We start from the raw sequence: 21208 nt of genomic DNA on the forward strand, positions 1-21208 counted from the left end.
AATGGCCAATTGGGTCCTACAATTGTGTGACCTGCACGCAGTGTTCTGCGTAATCAAAGTAAGCCCTAGAAGGGGGTGGTAACTTATCTGTAAGAGGGCGCTAAAGATGTGTCAGCTCTAACATTCCGTGATCCATATAACATGAGTCGAGAACCGAGTGACCAGGTAGGATTACCCTGTCATGCAGACATGCATTTGCACCAACACTTGGAAAATCCAGCTGGGGATGTGCAAATGGGGGTGCAGAGATCCACTTTTCACTCCTACGTGTGTGCCCTCAGCAAGGGGGCTTGGTCTTACACCAAGGTCAGATGTCAATGGTGAAGCAGAAGTGTTGTTTTGATCCCCCATTCATAAAACCTCCTTCCCACACTGAGCAGCTCCCTAGGAGAAGAGGGGTGGGTGGAATGGAGTAACAATGAATGTGAATTATCAACATGACACCCTGTGAGTCATCTGAGTGGACTCTCAGTGAGCAATTATCTGAATTGAATCTATGGGCACATGGAGTGGGCATGCTTTGGTTATAGTGAGGGACACGTGTCATTACCTTCCAGGCGTCTTCTCCTGCAGAATCCTGTTTTCAGACTCAGTGTGCTGGGCCATGCTCCCCCAGAACAATGCACTGTCAGAGATGGGGACAGGCGGTCCAGGTTGTGGGAACAGCTGAATGTGAGAATTTGTGCAGCACATGGACTCGGCCCCTGGAGAACAATAAAATCTTGTCAGACTTATAGAACCATCATTCTCGAAAGTACTAATAAATGCACACGTTTCCACACAGGAAAGCTGCTAATAAAAGGAACATGCATGTGTTTCCACACACGTGGAATGTCTAAACACAGCTGGCCCCAAAGCGTAGCAGGGCCTCTCTGTCCCTTCCCCTTTCTCCTGACCCTGGGTCATTCTGGATCATCCGGAGAACACCTACCCCTTATACAACTTCCATGGTCAGCCTCTCTGTATCCCATGCCTAGGGATGGCCCTTCTGGTGCCATCGCTCCAGGAATGTGCGCTGCCAGTCTCCCAGCTGGAGCTGAGCCGATGTCTCTCCCCAGGGCACGAGGAGAAGGCCGAGAATGAGGTGAAAGCTGGGACTTGCTGTGCCACATGCAAGGAGTTCTCCCAGATGAAGCAGACGGTGCTGCAGCTGAAACAGAAGGTACTGGAAGCACAATGGGCGGGGTGTGTATATGTGTGTGTGTGTGTGAAGGGAGGGTGAAGGGCCTGTAGGGACTTGGGAGGATGGTGGGTGAGTGAGAAAATAGATCTTTCTGGTTGACCACTTATGCAGTTGGTGTAAACCAGATGTGAATTCTGGGTGTTTCTCCCACTCCAGAGCTGACCACCTAAACAGCAATGGAACCCAAGGCAAAGACCTGAGAAAGGAGGTTACTATAGCAGGCCTGGCGATAGGTACACACAAGGTTGTTCTAAGAGTCATACAAATACTGCCATGACTTCAAAGACCCATGGTCCTGGGCAGACCTAGACAACAGTATTTTATCCGTGTTATTCATTGAAAACATTCTCTTAAATGTCCTCTCTTCTGTAAACCGATGTCTTCCTGTGGCGCCTTCATTTTCTCATGTAAACGTTAGGGTCCAGGGGAAGACGTGCATCTGGGAAAGCAGTCCTCTGAGTGCCTCATGTCACCAGGCGTGAGGACCAATTCCCTTCCTGCAAGAATCTGCCCAATGAGACGGATCGCAGGGCGCAGTCCTCGGTTGGTGTTTATTACACCTGAGGTCAGCGCACTCTGAAACGCTTCTTCAGCTCCCCAAACGTAAACTTGCTGCTTTGTTTGTTTAATCACTTCCACTCAAGGCCCTCGGGAGATCAAAGTGCTGTGTATAATCTGTTTAGCTCTGGCAGTCGGTTATTCTAAAGGGTAAAAGGGTAACATAAGACACTATCTCTTCCATGGCCAGGAAAGTGGCAACTGCCCTAATGAGAAGTCCAGCTACCAGCTAAACCAATTGAAACAACAGGCCCAGACAGGGAGCAGTGTTTCCGACCTCTGAAGCATGGGCTGGTGAGGTCATGATCGACTTTAGCAGAGGCTCATACGTACTTGCATAATCAAGAGTAAATCACAGACCTAATCATAAATAGCTTGTGCTATCATAGACAGGCAGAAAACCTTGTCTGGAAGCCAGGATAAACAAAGAGAAAGGAGGAAATATTTCCCATACAGCTATCCCCAGGTGACGCTTGAATTGATGTTAGCATCTTTAGAGGAAACCCAGGTTTGTAGAAGCATTAAGCCTGCTTTTCATAAGCTAGGAGCATCGGGCTTTGGAGAGGTAGTTAATTATGGTCTCAAAGCACAAAGCTGCCCTCACTTGCCTTCCCTGGAAATAACCTATGACCTTACATAAATTCTCTCCAGCTGGACTGCTTTGAAGGCACTCAATATTGTGAGTCGTTAGCAAACTAGTTGCTGTGTTTGGCCTCTTTCTTTCTCTGTCTCTCTCTCTCTTTGTGGTTTTTCAAGACAGGGTTTCTCTGTAGCTTTAGAGCTTGTCCTGGAGCTCACTCTGTAGACCAGGCTAGCCTCAAACTCACAGAGATCTGCCTGCCTCTGTCTCCTGAGTCCTGGGGTCACAGGCATGTGTCCCCATACCCAGCTGAAGGTGAATTCTCTTTAGAAGGTACCTCCTGGAATGTATGGCTTCCTGCCATATGTGGAGCAGTTTTATATACAAAAATCTCACTTAACTGTCACCATAGCCTTGCAAGAAACATGCGAACATTCCCAGAGATGCATGCATGCTCAAGAGGTCAGGCCTGAAATCCAGGCCTTCTCCCGAAGCCTGGTGTAGATAGATAATTTGCTTTTAACATTCGCTTGCCATTGCTGATGCCTTCTGTTCTATTCATAGAACACAAGGCATTTATTTGCCTGGATAAACATTGTCTAAGAAGTAGAAACATGGAAGGGGGGCTGGAGAGCAGCCAGCCCTGTAGGATGAGGTAGAGCACACACATGTTCAACTACACTATGACTATACAGTAGCCAGAATTCTAGCCACAAAAAAAATGCCCCAGGTCAAATCCCTTGGCTCTTCAGGAATCAATTGGAAAAGAAAGCCACATAAAACGGCAGCATGCAGAATACAAGGAGCCTACAAGACCTGCCACTTTTTAACTAGCAAGGTTAACCACAGTGTTCAGGGAAGGACTGCTGGGCGGTGAATTGTTGGTTTAATGCAGCACCATAATGTACAAGTCAGGAGAGTGGCTACTTTTGAAGGAAGGAAGGAGAATGGTGAGGAGCACCTTAGGAAGAACTGGGGTGATCGGAAGGTCTACATGTTGGCTCGAGTGTCCACTGAGTGTGTGTGGTTCATTTTCTAAGCGGCATCTGTTAGTTCTACGAAACTTCCTGTTTGGGGCTTGTACTGTCCATTCAGCCCTCCAGTGCCTCTTCCCCTTCATTCCCCTTCATTTTTTTTTTAAGTTAAAAAAGAAATAAGATCTGGTGAGAAGGGAGCCTGAGGACCACAAAGTACCTGTCGTTCAGGTTTTGGTTGAGTACTGAGGAAAAGCAGCCAGCTTCTTCTGAAATTCACTCGTATGGCTAAATGGACGGCTGGGAGTGAGATAGCCAGAGAGGACCAGGGGAAAAGACCCCAGAAGGAGAGGCATACCTCGTCAGTGAGCCTGCACAGCAGCTCGGGACCCACAAGCGTGCTCAGCCTCTGAAAGTCACTGTATAGGGAGCAGCAAGGGATCACGGCCCTATTATGCCAGAGATGCTTAGTTAACCAACAGTGAGCAATCGAGATAATGTTACAGGTATTTGCTGAGCACCCACTGTGCCATACAGTGGCCTGAGCAACAAGGAAGGACAGTGTGGAGTAAAGTCCTGCCTCAAGCAAGTTGACAGTTTACAAAGAAACCAAGCCAACAGTGTGACTTAACGGTGATCAAATGGAGTGAGGAGGTAGCCAAGCTTGAGAACTCGGAGGTCAGTGAGCAGGCTTTCCTACCAAGTACATGTGCAGGTTCTGAACTGACTTCCCCAGCTAAATCGCATGCATACACACGTGCATGCATGCACACACGCACGCACACACACACACGTTATTTTTTTAAAATGTACATATGTACCACAGAATTTTATTGACCCACAAAGAATAATCATGTCCTTTCCAGAAAGACAGATACACTGGAGATCAATATGTTTAATGAAATTAGCTAGATTCAGACAAAAAAATGCATATTATCTTAGGTAAGTTTCTATTGCTGTGATAAAGACCATGACTAAAAGCAGCTTGGGGTGAAAGGGATTTATTTGATTTTGGGTATAACTCAATCAAAGTCCATCATTAAGGGAAGTCAGGGCAGGAACTGAAATGAGCCATGGAGGGACACTGCTTACCAGCTTGCTTGTTCACAATGGCTTAATCAAACTGCTTTCTTACCCAACCCAAGACCACCTGCCCAGTGGGCTGGGCCCTCCTACATCAATCATTAATGAAGAAAATGCCCACAGGCTTGCCTACACGACACTCTTCTGGGGGCATTTTCTTAGCTGATCCTTCTTTCAAGATGACCAGAGTCGGTCAAGTTGTCAAAAAAATCTAACCAAAACAAATGTTTTCTTACATTTGCAATTTAGATTGTACATATATATGTATATAAATATATGTCTTTATACATAGATATTTATAGATAGATAGATAGATAGATAGATAGATAGATAGATATTCATGTATGCATGCGTGTGTGTGCCAGCATATGTGACATGAAAGCAGAAGGCAGCAGCCCCCATAGGTGAATGCTACCATCTTGTTTAGAGATGATATCCAGGCCCTAGAGATTTCAGTGTTCTTCCCAAAGCCAGAGCCCCATGCCAGGATTCACACCTCAGTGTCTCAACTGGTGCCTGATGGTAAAATCGAATGAGGCTTCGGGGCCAGAGCTGACCCATGGACCCAGAAAGTGTATTGACTTTTCTTATTCCCTCATTATTCCCTATTCCACATACTCATCTCTAAGTTGTAGCTGTCTACGAGACATTGGGAGCATTTTATTGAACTCCAGAATACGGCAATATCCTCTTATAACCCTGAGCCTCATGGCTGATCCTCAGTTCGCACAAGCCTGTCTCCACCTTCTTCTCTGTCCCTGAGAAAATTACCTTTGCAGCTGTTCAGTTCCCACCAAAGCTCTCACAGAGTCCCAGGTTACCTGACTTCAAGGACTGCCAATGCCACTTGTCCATGTGGTTCTCTGGCTTCCTCTAGAACAGGAGGAAGCAGGGCAGTAGCCTCCGCTCCCACAGTATCAGAAGCTACACACTGCCACCACGGCCACACTCGTTATTAGAAACCGATAACCAATCCAACAATGAGAACAAGCCTCGCCTTTGGAAGGAGGAGTGTTGAAGAACGTGTGGTCAGGTTTTATGTTAACCACCAAGGTTTCTGCTGTTCATCTGTTCTGAAGGTTGGCCCTGAATGTATGTATGAACAGTCACCCACAGTCCTGTTCCTGGTTCCCAGGACTGGACATTCTCTAAGGAAAGGGCCATGTCTTGGTCACCACTGGGTCCATAAAACAAAGCACAGATCCTGGCATATAATATATAATGAATATATGTTTGAGTTATAAAGCAGTTACTTGAATGGACAGGAAGCACAATGCCAGTATGTTTTATTAGCTGTGGTAACTGTTCTATGGATCTCAGCAACCTGAATGTCCCTGGCTTCAACCACTGACTCACTGAGGAAATACTTGCCAGGAGTTTGCCCTGGACAACTCCTCGGCTGGAAAGGATCTCTCTGGCCCATCTACACTCTATCTAGCTACAGTGGAGAGCAATAGTGAGCCGGCCTTGCGGGCTCTTCGGACGACTCTAACACAGACTTCCTCTCAGAGCAATGCCGGCATTCTGACGCAGGTCTACCTTGTCTTTATAGATTGCTCTGCTTCCCAACAACGCTGCGGAACTGGGCAAGTATGCCAATGGTGATAAGGTGCTGGCCTCAAACGCCTACCTTCCAGGACCTCCCGGCCTGCCTGGGGGGCAGGGCCCACCGGGTGAGTATGCACTAGAACATAGGCTGGGAGCTCACACTCAGTGAGGCTGCACAGTGCTCTCCAGCTTCCTCCCGTTCTCACAGGTGAAAGGTGACGTGCAGGGCAACATGCCTGTGTGATGAGAGGCCAGGAGGAAGTTGGGTCCTGTAGCTGGGGAAGGAAGGGTTAATTTTCTGAGATCAGATAGGAGGACTTCTAATGGTCATTTTAAGAGGTGATCATGGTACCACACCTGGAATCCTAGTACTCAGGAGTCAGTGGAAGGAGGATCCTGAGCTTGAATCTAGCCTGGCCTACATGGTGAGATCCTATGTCAAAACAAGTTATTTTAAATTAATGAGAAGCACCATCAAGACTATTATGTAAGTTCTCCCTAGGAAAACCTTAACATAGAGTAATAGACTTATAAAATCATACAGTTCTACTGAATCACAGCCAGAGGTTCACAATATGGCCCCATCGCCACTCTCTTCGGGTCTTTGGCTACCCCCTTTTCTTGCTTAAAGAAACTATATTCTTACTCCTATTATATTGTAAGTGGGATTTGTTGAGGCATGTATCATATAATGAGGTAGGTTGAGTTTAGCTTTGCCAAGTGTAGACTCCCCTGTAACTTATACTCCGCACCAACCTTACAATACAGGAAGTTTCCACCATCCACAAAGTTCCCTGGAGCCATGGACCACCAATGTTCCCCCTGTACCAGCTCTAGGTATCCACCAACTGCCTTCCTTCCCCAAGACTTCCCATTCAAGGGCTGCATCTCAGACATCTCTCATAGCTTCTGTTCTGCATGGCCGTCTTCTTTCTATCAACATACGGTCTCAGAGATTCAGCCTTGCTTAATCAGAAGATTTATAGTGACAACTTATTTCTTCAAGTTCTGAGGCATTTTACACTTTATCGTGAATCTCTCTGTACAGAGATCAGTAGAATCTTTAACACCAATAGAAGTGATATCAGTGTTAATAGGTGACTCTAAACCATGGCTGTCTTATCCCTCGTTATCAACCCAGCAGTGTGCTGGTTCTGGCCTCTGATGTTCTAGCTGGGAAGATGTAGCACATACAATGACTGTAGAGGAAAGTGAGCCAGACTTGCATCTATAATCTTAGCAGATTATAGAGGAGGCTGAGGCAAGAGAGTGCTGTGGTCAGTATGGCCTGAAGAATGATATCCTGTCTCAAAGAAACAAACAAAATCAAGAAAGGTATACACCTCCCTCCAAGTCAGGCCGCAGAAGCTTTTTATTGTCAAGGCTGCAGGGAAATAACGTGTAGGTTGAAATCAGAGGTTGGCATCAGGGAATTGAACTGGTGAAGGAAGATTGGTAAACTATCAGAAAGGGAAGGAGCTGGCCAAGCTTTAGATCCAAAGATCAGTAGGAAGGCTCAGATTTCTTTCCAAATGATTCTGTGCTTTCTGTCTGCTTGTGGCTTAATCCCCAGTTCCCCTTGCTGACCTGAGGCTCAGTTCACACAAAAGAGCTGACCCAGGACTTTGGTTTATCCTGATGTTCACCTCATGACCTGAGTATCCTCCATGGCAGTTTTCTCACACCGGCATCCTCTTCTTCTAAGTAGGCAGTGGCTGCCTCCTATCACTGTGATTCCTATCACAGCGGCCCCAGCCCCTCTGTAAGTGGGTGCTCTTGCTTTACATCTCTGGGCTAGTCTATACATCACTAGAACAAGGACATGTTCAGGAAGAGGGGAGCCATTAGTTGTTGGTTTTGTTAATAAAAGGATGACAAGTTTGCCTTCTGGTTCTGCCATCTGGTTTCAAACACGGTGTGAGCTGTCCAAGGTCCTTGAGGGAACCGCAGCATTGAAGATGAATGGGCTTTTGCAATACATGAAGAAAATCTCAGTTTTTTTCTATTCGGATTGCTTTCCACTGAGATGTATCAGGGTGTTTAGAGAGCTCATGAGATTTTCTCACCTTTAAACAGAATTTCCACCCAGAGCCCATCATAAACTGCATACTGAAGCCACAGCACAGAAGACTGAACTTTGGCTTTGGAGATTAGAGGTGATTCCAGCTCTCTGGTCTCCACCGTTATGACAAGGGCTTTCCATCCGCATACCAAGGTCCTACATTTTAAAGGCACTTAGCATACACTGACTACTAACGTTTACTGATTAGGTAACTGCAGGTGACATCTCACCCCTAGCTTGTCTTTCTGCTCTTGAAATAGAATAATTATAGGAGCAATCTGACCCCCCCTTCCTAAATAAACCATTACAATACATAACCAGGAATGGGTATTGAGAGTTGGAACATGAGACATGTTTGAATGGAGCATTCAAATTTGCCTTAATTATTCTGTGAACTAGAAATGACTTCTCCACATATGAAAAGCTTAACATCTTTGGTTCCAGAACCTGGAATTTTTCTGTGCATTAACTGTGTCCTGTTAGTAGGGGCTAGTGATGAGGACAAAGATAACTCAAAGGAGAAAGTATAGCAAAGCAATCAACCAGTCTCCCCATTTAACAGGAAATCTTTCTAAGCCATCTACTGACGCGTACCTCTCTGGGAGAGGGGAGATGATGAAGACACAGCCTGTGCTCTCATGGGGCCAATTATCTAAAGTGCAGTCAAGTCTGGTGTTCCCCCATATGCAGGATAACAACCCTGGCCTCCACCAAACAGAAAAAGTTCAGAATGGATTTGAAGACCTAAATGTAGAACACTGAAGTCATAAAAAGTGACATACTATGGATTCAGCAGTGATTTCGTAGACACATTCCCCAAAGTAGAAACAGACAGAAGTGAGATTATCCCAAACTTAAAAACTTACACGTGTATATGAAACACTGGAAGAAGCCAAAGGGCTGGCTATAGAAAGGGAGAAAATGTCCACAAGCCATTTACGTTAGTGAAGGATTAGCATTTAGAATATGTTTTAAACATAATAATTTAGTGGCAATAAAAGTCAAATTGATTCAAACATGGACAAGGAAATTGAATAGTCACCTCCTCTCTCTCTATATATATACAAGCATCCAACAAAGCCTTGAGAATCACTCAGTATTATGAATCATTAGAAGAATACAAACCCAAACCACAGTAAGATAGCCACTGCTATCAGAAGAAAAGGGCAAGGGAAAGTTAAGCATTGGTCCGAGGTTTGGTGATAAAGTGTATCTCCCCAAAGTCCTCGTGTGCTGGGGTTGGTGCCCTGCTGGTGCCATAGTGTGGGGAGATGTGATCTGAGCAAGTCTCTGGGGCCATTTCCTAGGATGTGTCTTGTCCCTGGCACTCCTCTGCCTGCTTCTCTGCTTCCTATGTTGTGAGTTCCACCATGTCATCTTCACCATGGTGGACTGATAACTCTGAAACCGTGAGCCAAATTAAATCTGCTTCCTGGGTTTTTCAGTTGGCATTTGGTCACAGCAACAATAAAGCTAACTAATCTAGAAAAAATATAGGAAAATTGCAAAATGTAAAATAATGTAGTCACTGTGGAAAAGTAGTGAGATCACTTTAAAATGTTTAAACTAGAACCTTCATATGATCAGTGATCCCACATCATGTATTTATTCATGTACACACCCCCTTAAGAGAATAGAAAGCAGGGTCTTGAAGAAGCTTCCAAGTAGCCATGTCCATGACACCGCTCTTCAGTGGCCAATAGAGGCTATCCATTTGCTCTTTTGTGAGTGGCTAAAGTCATGAAATTGGTATATATATATATATATATATATATATATATATATATATATATCATACAAATGAACTTGTATTCTACCTTTTAACATGATACATGGACTAGTCTTGGAGACATTAAGCTAAGTAAATTAACCAAATTTCTAGAATAGACAGACACAGCCAGGCATGCTAGAGGACACCTGAAATGCCAGCACTCGAGAATAGCTCTGTGTATACAGAGATGCATCCTTACATAACAAAAGCATTCTGCAGATCTGCGACACAGCTTTGTGAGGGCGCCCAACACCTGTGAGTCACACACTTACACAATTTTAAGATGTAAACCTTTGTAGTAAGCATTTTATACACTCTAATTGCCTGCACCCTTTCCCCATATCGTCCCTGGACAATGTTCAGGGTCAGAAGTGAGCATGCTCTAGTCCGCATGAAGGTTCAGCCCCTCCAGTTGAACATTCATGTCCCTTGTGTAGAAAGGCATTTCCTGGCGACCTTGTCATGTGACAGTCTGTATCCTGCAAGAATGTCTCAAATGGCAGTGCCAGGGTACCCCTTCCTTTATTGCAAGCTCAACCCAAGCCAACGTAGCTGTTTCTGACTCTGTCTAGAAAGGTAAGGAAACATCACAGATTTCCACATCAACCTCCATGATAAAATGACTTAAAAAGGTTGGGTAGCAACTATCTTCAACCAGGTACAAAAAAATGGTCATATGGCTAGCTCTTAAATATGCCCAATGCTCTCTCTGTTGGCACAAGGCTCCAAAGAGAACCTTAGACAGCAAACTTACTGTCCACAGAGATCCAACAGGCAGCCTTGGTGAGGGTAGGACTGTGTGAGGAGCCCAACTGGCATAACAAACATTTTTTATGTATTGACATATATTGTATTGATATATATATTGTATATATTTACCATATTGCAGTGTACATTTCTACCTCTGATTAAGATACTTATATAATGTTCGTGTATTGATATATATTTACCCACTGCAATGTATATTTGTACATTGTTTATATTTGGAGGTCATTGTCCTCATTTGTTTCACAGTAGTTTATTTTCTTAGTCTTTAAGTTAGATAGATATTGAGAATTATATAGATTAATAGTCATCTAAGTTTGTCATTTATAATTAGACTAATCAGGTTCTTTAGATAAATAGAGATTATACTCAGTATAGATAGATAATCTTCAACTTCTTCAAAGAGCTGTAGAAAATGGCCTTTAATCTAACTCAGAGTTTTGTGGTAGTGAGATACAAATGGCATAAAAACTGGCTTCACCTAAAAGGACGCTGCTGGTGCTCCAGATCACTGTGCCAGCAGCAGAACTAGGGTCTAATTTTAGTTCTGTTTTCAAACCACAGTCAGAGACCCAGATTTTTTGCAGAAAGTCTCCAAATTTTTAAATAGTAGGAATATTCAGAGGCATCCGTTGCTTTGGAAGACACGCCCATGGGCATAGTGATCCATGATGAAGTCTTCACAGGGAAGGGAATTGAGATGACTTGGGGTACATGGTCTGCTGTGTTTCAGTGGGGTACACACAAAGCGGAAGAACAGGAGGCTGGGCTACACACCATCTCAGGGTCTGTTGGGAAAGGACAGGGTCACCAGGTGAAGAGAGCCTTGGAGAAAGATGAGAACGAGCGAGTATGAGATTGAACTTTGAGCAAAGGAGGCCATGGTGCTGTTTTGTCCTTTCAAAGTCAGCTCCTTGCAGAGCATTGGGAGAGTTTAAGAGCTAGCCATATGATGTAACCTAGAGTCTGGTTTACATGCGAGTCACCTCAGAGTCTGATTCTGCTCACTGTTGTGTCACTCGGTGGCTGCTTGTTTGTTTGCTCTTATTTATGTCTGTCAGTTCTTTTTATTGAACGCTGCACATTTGTAGATAAACACCAGAACCTGAGGAACTTGGCGATCACTCTCTGAAGCAGGCCTCCTCTTCTCTTGTCAGATCTGTAACAGGAAGTCGAGCCATCCTAGAGTAGTTGAGTCAGGTTGGGGCTTTATTGTCACGATCTTTACCTTCAGTGCTCTGTGGTCTTCCAATGTTCAAATCCACCCAATGGTAGGATGTTGTTCCTCTGTGCTGAGCGTCAGTGGGTTTCCTCTGTACACTTGGTTCTCTGCGGTTCCTACACAATTCTCTACGCTCTTGTCTGTTCCCCACTAATAGGTTCCTTTTAGACAATTATTGTGGAAGTCAATGTCACTTTGTCCTCTGCTTCTGGGCCTTGAATAAGTAAGACCTCTTCTTTACACTCATCTTTAGAAAACCATGGGCAAGACAGGATCTTCTATCATTTCCTCACAAGCAGCAAGTATACATAATGTCTACAGGAGAGAGCTTATGCTCCCCATCTTGTGGGGGTTGAGGCTCCTCTGGTAATGATTAAAGGTAGGAGATTTCTATAGGTAAGAAACGCTCCACTGAGCTTCAAAGGATGAGTGGGTGAGGAGTGAACAATACAGGTAGGAGGCAGGGGCACCAGCTGTGAGGCAAGAGTTGAGGCGAACATAAGAAAGGTAGAGACCTGGCAGACTTTTAGCACTTACTGTGGGTGAGGTACTATGCCATAGTGTGTGTGTGTGTGTGTGTGTCTAAGATTTTTATCTAATGCAGCCATTGTATACTGGAGACTTTTATTCCAATTTGGAGATAAGAGACTAAGGCTCAAAGATCTCAAGCAAATTGTCAAGGATTCAAATGTAGGTCTCTTTGATGGTTAAAAAAAATTCTGCTAGCGTGTAGGTGTGCTAGCGTGTAGGTGTGTGTGAGTGCACACGCATGGAGGCTAGAGGCAACCTTTTGGTGTCTTTTTATATCACTGTCTTCATCTTACATCCCAGAGAGATTGCTGACCAGCAAGTCCCTAGGATTTTCCCTCTGTTGACCCACTCATCCTCTGGGACTGTGTTTATAGCTACTCACCACACCACACTTTTACATGGGTACCATAGATCTGAACTTGGATCTTCATTCTTATGCAGAAAGCACTTTATCCCCTGAGCCATCTCCCCAAACCCAAAACCTTGTACTCTTAAGCACTCTGCAGATAACATCACATACAGTGATCCAGGGATAGAGAGATATGGAGCGGGCCAGGCTTAAAGAGGTAAAGCCAGCAGATCCCTGGATGATTACAGAGGCTGTGCAACCAGAAAGATTCTCAAGTGTCTGACTTGAGCAAATAGGTCCAAGAAAAGACAGAAAGGTGGAGTCACTTTAAATTGTGTCGAGTTTAAATTTCCATGAACACCTTAGTATAAATGCCACAAGGCAAAGAGCAGAGTTACAAGACAAAAAGTCTCCAGTGACGCCTAGACTCTGTATTTGTCTTTATTATGGGGTAAGCACTAATAAGATGCTCTTGATTACAGGCTCACCAGGACCCAAGGGAAGCCCTGGATTCCCTGGTATGCCAGGCCCTCCTGGACAGCCTGGCCCACGGGGCTCAATGGGACCTATGGGACCATCCCCCGACCTGTCTCACATTAAGCAAGGCCGGAGGGGCCCTGTGGTCAGTATCCTCCGTGATCCATGTAATACTGGGGGGAAACACGTTCTTGTCCTGTAATTTCCTTTTTAGTTAAATCAGATGCTGTGTCTTCTAGGGCCCACCGGGAGCTCCAGGGAGACACGGCTCCAAGGTAGGTCAGTTGTTTCTACCCCCTTGAGCATCCAATGAAGCTCAGCAAACCCCATTTATCTTTGACAGCTGAAACACAGATATACAAGTTGAGAATGGCAAGCCCCAGTCTCTAGCGCTGGAAAATCCTAAACTGTTGGAGCACATGCAACACTGGGGGGAAATGAATTCCAGGCTGGGTGTGGTGACGTAAGCCTCTCTGTGTAGTTACAACCATACTCGCGTGCCTTGGTAATCAGTGTGTTATAGAATGGCCTCCCTCGTTCAAGTAGCTAACCACACACACAGCTCCATTCTACACAAGTGCTGGCTTCCCTCTTGAGAGCCGACAGCAGCGTGTGTGTCTTCCTTCAGCAAGGCTGGTGTTTCACACACTGCCTAGAGAGGCAGGATTCCTTATCAGAGCTGCTTAGGAAATACACAGCCTTGTGAGAACTCAGGAGTTGAGCTACTCCGCCTAAGCTTGCCAGTTCTAATAAGAGGTCCCCTTATTTCCTGCAGGAGGACGGTTGTGGGTGGTGGGTGTCTAGACAGAGACAGCAGTGCTCAAGAATGCTAACCCTCACCTTTCGGTTCTAGGGGGAGAGAGGAGCACCTGGGCCTCCAGGGACTCCGGTAAGTTGCCCTGTCTGTCCTGCTTCTCCAGTGGGGATGCTATTGTGGGCGTGGCACTCAGAATGGCAGACTGGTGAGATGGCCCAGTGGGTAAAAGCACTGGTCATCAAGCCTGATGACCTGAGTTCAATTTCCAGGACCCAAACGTTAGAAGAGAACTGACTGCCACAAATGTCCTCTGACCTCCATAGGCCAAATATACATATCCCCACACAAGTAAATAATGTTGAAACACTTTTTAAAAATATATGTGTAGGCCAAAGTTTCTGTCCCACCAGCCAGTTCCCAACTAACCACACAGAGACTCATTATTATTTGTAAATACTCTTCGTTAGTTTAGACTTGTTACTAAATAGCTCTTACAACTTGAATTAGCCCATTTCTATTAATGTATGTGCTGTCATGTGCCTCATGGCTTGTTACTTCATTCTCTACATGTCCTGATCACTCTGCGTCTGGCTGGCGACAGCATCCTTCTTCTTCCTCCCAGCATTTGCCCAGTCTCAGTCTCCTGCCTCACCCCTTTCTGCCTAGCTATTGGCCAGTTGGCTCTTTATTAAATCAATGAGAGCAGCATATCTTCACAGTGTACAAAAGGATTATTTCACAGCATATGAGAGCAGCATATCTTCACAGTGTACAAAAGGATTTTTTCACAGCATATGAGAGCAGCTCTTAATAGCAGAAGCTCACCCTCCTTGGCTGTCACTCAGGCAATCGGGTCTGTGGTCAGGAGGAAAGTTGTAGATACTTTAAGCAGGTTTGAATTTTTTAAATTTGTTTTCTGGCCGGGTGATGGTGGCGCACGCCTTTAATCCCAGAACTCAGGAGGCAGAGGCAGGCGGATCTCTGTGAGTTCGAGGCCAGCCTTGTCTAGAAGAGCTAGTTCCAGGACAGTAACCAAAAAGCTACGGAGAAACCCTGTCTCAAAAATCAAAAAAATGGGGGGCTGGAGAGATGGCTCAGTGGTTAAGAGCAATTGCCTGCTCTTCCAAAGGTCCTGAGTTCAATTCCCAGCAACCACATGGTGGCTCACAACCATCTGTAATGAGATCTGGTGCCCTCTTCTGGCCTGCTGACAGATAGAATATTGTATACATAATAAATAAATAAATATTAAAAAAAATAAAAATAAATAAAAATTTGTTTTCTGAAGTTACTTTATCTTTGATCTTGATAATCTGTATGTGAAATATCGCTTCTGAAGGTCACCATGCCAGGAACCCATTTCCAAGTGCCATCAGAAGACGTTTGAAAGAAGGGCTGAGGAGACAGCTTAGTCTGCATAGGACATGACATGCAGGCAAAGAAGCCTGGGTTCAGTCCCTTGAATACATGTGAGAAAGCCAATGTTAGTAGAGTGCACTTGTAATCTGGCTCTGAGGTGGCAGAGATGGAGGGATCCCTGGGACTTACTGGCCAGCCAACCTAACAGAATCAGCATTTCCAGGCTAGTAATACATCCTGTTTCAAAAAAAAAAAATCAAAAAACAAAAACCCAAAGTGGACAATGTCTGAGGAATGTCAGGCATATGATCAAGGCAATGTATAAAAGAAAACATTGACTTAAGATTTCACAGGGTTAGAGTCCAACAATATCCATGAGATTGACAAATGGGCCGAAACATAAAAATGCAAACAAGACTGTTCCTTCTGGAGGAGCGGGTGTGTGCTCTGAAGAAGGACCAAGAGGTCTTGGTTGCCACCTCAGCTCTTGCTCCTATTAGCTTTGTGAACTCAGGCTTTTACCTGACATCTCTGGACATTCGCTCCTCATCAACACAGAGGGATCTAAATTGTCACACCCCCTATAGGTGTGTGGTGAGGGTCAGAGGACAGCAGAATGTTGCATCTAAATGTGTCAAGGTGATCTTGCAGCTTCTAAGGTAGAAGTTGCTGAGTGGCATCCATCTTAAATGTCAATAATGATTTTACCTTTCAACTTCTGACGTACTCAGAACATGCATGCTTAAATGCTTTTGGTTTTTCTTTGCACCATGTTCTACTACGGCACTGCATAAAAATTAAAGCTTACCAGATAATATACATGATGAAGAATATCTAATAGAATAAGGAAGGTTTGAGTTGGATCTTTCTAGACAAATAAGGAACAACATACTCTCAGCTTCATTATACCCTCCTCTTATAAACATATTAACTTGATTTTTTAAAGAAAAGCAGAAAACATTTTGAACTCTTCCTTCTGTCTCAGCCCTCTGCATTCTTCCCATGTCCACCTCCGAGCCCGCTGGAAACCTGTGGTGCTGAGTCTGCATTTTACAGGAGGGACAAGCTTAAAGAAATCAGGTCATTTGCCACGGCCACATGACCACTTGGAGGAGGTTGGTTCAAATCCAGCAGAATCTTAACCTCTTGAGCACCACTCTTTCAGATTTCTTTGGAAACTCCCCTGAGAAAGGAGAGGTGACTGTGTGCGTCACCAGGGCTTATGTGTAAGAAGAGGGACTGGAAGACAATCCTGAGGCCCCCAGGCTGCTCATGTAGTCCTTAGGTCTACCCTATGTAGGCTACAGAGGTGGTTAGCAGGTAGTCACCCACAGGCCACAGACTTACAGGCAGCAAAACTTGGCAGGGTGCCGCTTTGACAAGTAGCTATAACTTCACAGCTTTGATTCCTCCCGTGTGCACAGGGACCCCCGGGTTCTTTTGACTTCCTGTTGCTTGTGCTGGCTGACATCCGAAACGACATCACCGAGCTGCAGGAGAAGGTGTTCGGACACCGGACTCACTCTTCAGCAGAGGACGCCCCCCTACCTCAGGAATTTTCCAGCTACCCGGAGACCCTGGACTTTGGCTCTGGGGATGATTACCCCAGAAGAACTGAAGCAAGAGACTCAGAGGCCCCCAGAAACTTTTATCCATAGCACATCCCAGTCTTCATGTCACCAGGAGAAAAGCATGGCTTTGTCCAGTCATAGCATCTGAAGAAAGTTACCACTGGAGGCCTAAAGCCCTTGGGCTGTCTTCCTGCCCTCTCTTTTTATTCTGCTTCCCAAGTGTCCTGCACATCCCACCAGCAACAGGACACGTTGAAGAGCTGCTGGGTGGCTTTCCTTAACAGCCTAGTTTTTCTGGAGCTTCTGAATTTCTAAATTCATTGTTCCCACAGAAACTTAAATTTGGACAGAGTTCCAAAAGGGAGAAAATGGCAAAGTGGGCTCTTAGAGGTGTAATAAGGTCCATTCTAAAAAGCAAGTTATGTTCAAGATACTTGACTATTCCCCCTCTGCTGTCGGGAGTGTGGCTCTTCAGTTGAGGGGAGGATGAAGAAGGAGCACAAAGTAGATTGATGTTGGTTTAAAAAAAATGACTTTTCCTTAGCAACATCACAAATTTCAAATTCTGAATCCTATTTTTTGGTCTTGTTTTTTTTAAATATATGTGTATTTCTGTAACCAAATATATTGGTTACAGAAACAAAAGAATAGAAAAGAAGTACAAAATGTACTGGTGGCCAGAGGTCCCATCAGGTCCTGATTCTGGCTAAATCAAGGCTGGAGGGAAGTTGCTGGCCTGGAATCTTGGCAAAGGGTGACGGGGAGGCATGGAGAAGGGCTTCACTAAAGCTAGATCACCAGAGGCAGGTTAATCTGCTCTTAAGATATTTGGAGTCCTCATCCAGAGTCAGCTAAGTGGTGCCCTGGGAATAACGCACAGCTGAGAGGTCTCTTAGATAGAGGAGGGCAAGAAATTCTTTCTAACCTGGCATAATTTCCCACCATTTTCTCCTGGTTTAGTTAATATTCCTGATCTATATCTCCTTGACTCTCTCCTGGACCAGGTGGAGATGGCTCAGGGAGAAGCACATTCCCCGTGTCTTCCTGAGTCCTTTCTAGAGCACTTCTAGATCCCCAGGGAAATGTGTTCCCAGAAAGGAGCAAGAGGCCAGGTTCCTTCATGTCTTTGGGCTCTCTTGAGCTTCCCAAGGGATCTTGTTCACATGGTCACCTCTGTTTGCTATCCTTCAGTGCCCCCTTTATTTCTAAGAAGTCTCCCTTTAGCTTTTCCCCATAGCCTTTGAGCCCCCATCTTCTCCCAACCCCTATGTGACAATTGGTCAGGAGAAAACTGCTATTGGGGTTTGCATGACCCTGCACTATCCGTTCTTCCTGAGCAATGAGAAGGGGATCTGTCTACAGAGCCCAGGTGGCCCAATGGGCTTTCGCTTCCCCTCCCATCCCTCTCATGACTCTCTTCTTTCCCTCTCTTCTCTCTCTTCCTCTCCCTTTCCTCCTTCCTTCAGTCCCTTTACTTCTCTTGCTTTCTTCCCTCCCTCCATCCCTGCTCGCCTGCTGACCCCCTTCTATCAGAAAGGCAGGGTTCCCACCCACTCATGCCAAATCCCCAGTGGCTGTCCACCATCAGGTCATGTTTAAGGCAAACACACACTTGCACGGCTTGCTTGCTGTCTCTTCCTCCTCCCCCCTCGGTCTCTCCAGAACCTGAGCCCCACCCCAGATGGCCTTGTCAACCGTGGGTTCCTGGGAAGATAGACGCAACCACAGTCCAGTCCCAGCTGGACTCTATTTAATGCTTGCCTGCTTACAGAACCCAGAGTTTAAAGGGCATGGATGGATGGAGTCTCAAAACTATGCAAGGCTCTATGAGCAATGATTATGTCCATCCTTTTTATGAGGAATTTTATAACCTCTGTTTTTTCTAGACAGTGAGATGTGTGTAGAAACATAATCTTTATTGCTGAATGCTGGTAAAATACAAGCACACTCCACACTGGGCCAGAGGCCAGGATAATGTACTAAAAGAATGAAGTGCAAGTCATAATAGCTGGGATTCATGAGTCTCTCCCTAGATAATTCTCTCCAGTAAAACATACAAGAGCCTGTATTTGGTAACCTCAATCTGCTGGACCATGTCAGTTTAGGTAATCATTACACCTCGGATTTTCAAAACTTGGACTACTAACTATGAGACCAAAGTATGTCCTCTACTTGTCAAGATCATTGGGGTATTTTAGTGGAAAAAAAAAGCATTATTGCTTATGTAGCTTTTGGATAGAAAAAAAATCAAAGCTTTACTATCTAAGCAAACATTTGCTCAAAATCCCATGGGAAGGCCTTTGGGAGGAAGGACAGTACAAAACAGATTTACTGAATCACTTCATATCTCATGACAAAAAAAAATGTTTTGTTTTTTAATACCTCCATCAACCCTTTGGTAGAATTGTTCAATTTTTCTAATATCCCCACAAGTAAGACTTAGCAATAAATTGCCTCTGTATTATAGAGAATAAAAACTCACTGAAAAAATATAAGGAAGACATGCATTTTAGTTCAGAAAAATTATTCTCCCTTCCCAGTTCCCAAGGGAAAACTAGCTTTCCTGTGCCAAAAAAAAAAAAAAGTTATTAGGAGCCAGATGCTGTGGTATACACCTATAACCCTGGCACCTGATAAGTGGTAATGGGCAGGTCAGGAGTTCAAAATCAGCCTCAGCTACATAACAAGTTTGAGGTCAGTCTGGGCTATACAAGAGCCTATCTCAAAATAATAATAATGATAATATAATAATGAGTAGGGTACTGGAGAAATGACTTAGCAGTTAACGATGCTTGCTGCTCTTCCAGAGGGCCAGGGGTCAATTTCCAGCTGCTGCATCAGGCAGCTCACAAATGCCTATAACTCCAGTTCCAGGTGACCTACTACTGCCCTCTCCTGGCCTCTGTGGCATCTGCACTCACATGCATATATATACACATAGATACACACAGAGATAATGTAAAAGTCTTTTTTTTAAGGAGTGGGTAACAAAGGGGATATTGGCTTTTCTTGTTTTCTATGTTACTCTCCAATACTTGCTACAGAATTAACTAAAGTCATATGTCTGTGTAGAATCCATCATCTAAGAGGTAAATAATAAGTGTTTATTGACCTTTGAGGGAAAGGAGTATAACCTCACCCAAAGACCAGGTGTAGAGCACCCAGCTAGGTCCAGATAGGTAATGTCCTCTTTCCAAGGTTCTGAACAGCCTTGGCCTTGGGACAGATCTTCTTCAAGATCAGCCATCATATTTTATTTTGGGGGTCTCAGGAAGCAACTCCCTATCTTATTTTGAGCATCATTTCCCTCCTTTTCCCTTATCCCAGCTGCCTCACAGAGTCAGCCTTGGCCACCACCTCCCACAAGCCGCAAAGTGATCTGTCAGACAGCTTTTCTGAAGGGGAAAATTATTTGCTGGAATCTGAGCCAAACAATTAGTAGAATAGAGCTGCCTAAAGTTATTTATCATGTATTCATGGAAACGGATGCATTGTTTCCCAGCACAGCAATCACATATGTTCACAGCATTTCACAGATAATTTTCTATTGGGCTAAGAAGACAAGGGCTGCAAATGTTAAAGATGAAATGGCATGCTTTATATACTTCTGCAAATGTTATGGTCAGAGAGAAACCATGAAAAGGGCGATTGGGCTACATACCCCTCACGAAGCTCAGCACATTTTGTCAGATTCCCAGAGGTTGGTCCCTGAGGGGTTCGTGGGTCCGTTTTTACTTCCCAGTGACTGGTCATATACTTCAGTATCTTTGTCCATTATTTATATCAGATATATATATATCAGTCAAATTGATATTCCAATACTCATGGATGTAATACTATGAAGTGCTTTTGTATGACTGTATATGCTTAATAACAAAGTTATTTTTCTTACGTGGGCCTCCTGTGTTTTGTCCTGGTATAAGGAGCCATCCCCTGGCCAAGTGAATATAGTGCATCCATTACTTTCTTGTTGTATGTCAAAATATCTATATGAAACAAGAAACTTAAGGTTTTTTGTTTTGTTTTGTTTGGGTTTCGGTTTTTGTTGTTGTTATTGTTGTTTGGTTTTGTTTTCTGTTTATGGTTTGAGGCACACTTCACGATGGTGGGGAAGTCATGGCTGCACGGTGTCATGGTAGCTGATGACATTGTATTTTCTCTCAGGAAGCAGAGACACATGCTTCCTTGTTGAGTTTTGGCCTCTCTGAGAACTAAGTACCTATCTATCTGTCTCCTTTCTACACCAAGGGAACCTGGAGGGCTGAGGAGACTGGTTGGTTGGTAAAATGTTTGCCACACAAGCATGAGCACTTGCATTCAGATCTTTAGCACCCACGTAAAAAGCCAGGTGCTATAGTAAGTGTCTGTAATCCTAGCACTGTGGAGGCAGGGACAGGAGGGCACTTGGGGCTTGTTCC

The 21208-nt window shown here is 44.6% G+C and overlaps 1 protein-coding gene across 1 annotated transcript in view; it reads left to right on the forward strand.

Moving 5' to 3' along the window:
* Ccbe1 (collagen and calcium binding EGF domains 1) overlaps positions 1-20681 on the forward strand; it is a 217228-nt gene extending 196547 nt beyond the window's left edge. Inside the window, exons 6-11 of the mRNA XM_075968442.1 lie at positions 1059-1162; positions 5931-6051; positions 13109-13248; positions 13343-13378; positions 13957-13992; positions 16644-20681. Coding sequence (XP_075824557.1) covers positions 1059-1162; positions 5931-6051; positions 13109-13248; positions 13343-13378; positions 13957-13992; positions 16644-16877 — 671 coding nt within the window. The 3' untranslated portion in view covers positions 16878-20681. The remainder of the gene's footprint in view (positions 1-1058; positions 1163-5930; positions 6052-13108; positions 13249-13342; positions 13379-13956; positions 13993-16643) is intronic.
* The last annotated feature ends 527 nt before the right edge of the window (positions 20682-21208 follow it).

The sequence above is a fragment of the Microtus pennsylvanicus genome, chromosome 4, assembly GCF_037038515.1.
Source record: "Microtus pennsylvanicus isolate mMicPen1 chromosome 4, mMicPen1.hap1, whole genome shotgun sequence".
In the NCBI taxonomy this organism is placed as follows: Eukaryota; Metazoa; Chordata; class Mammalia; order Rodentia; family Cricetidae; genus Microtus; species Microtus pennsylvanicus.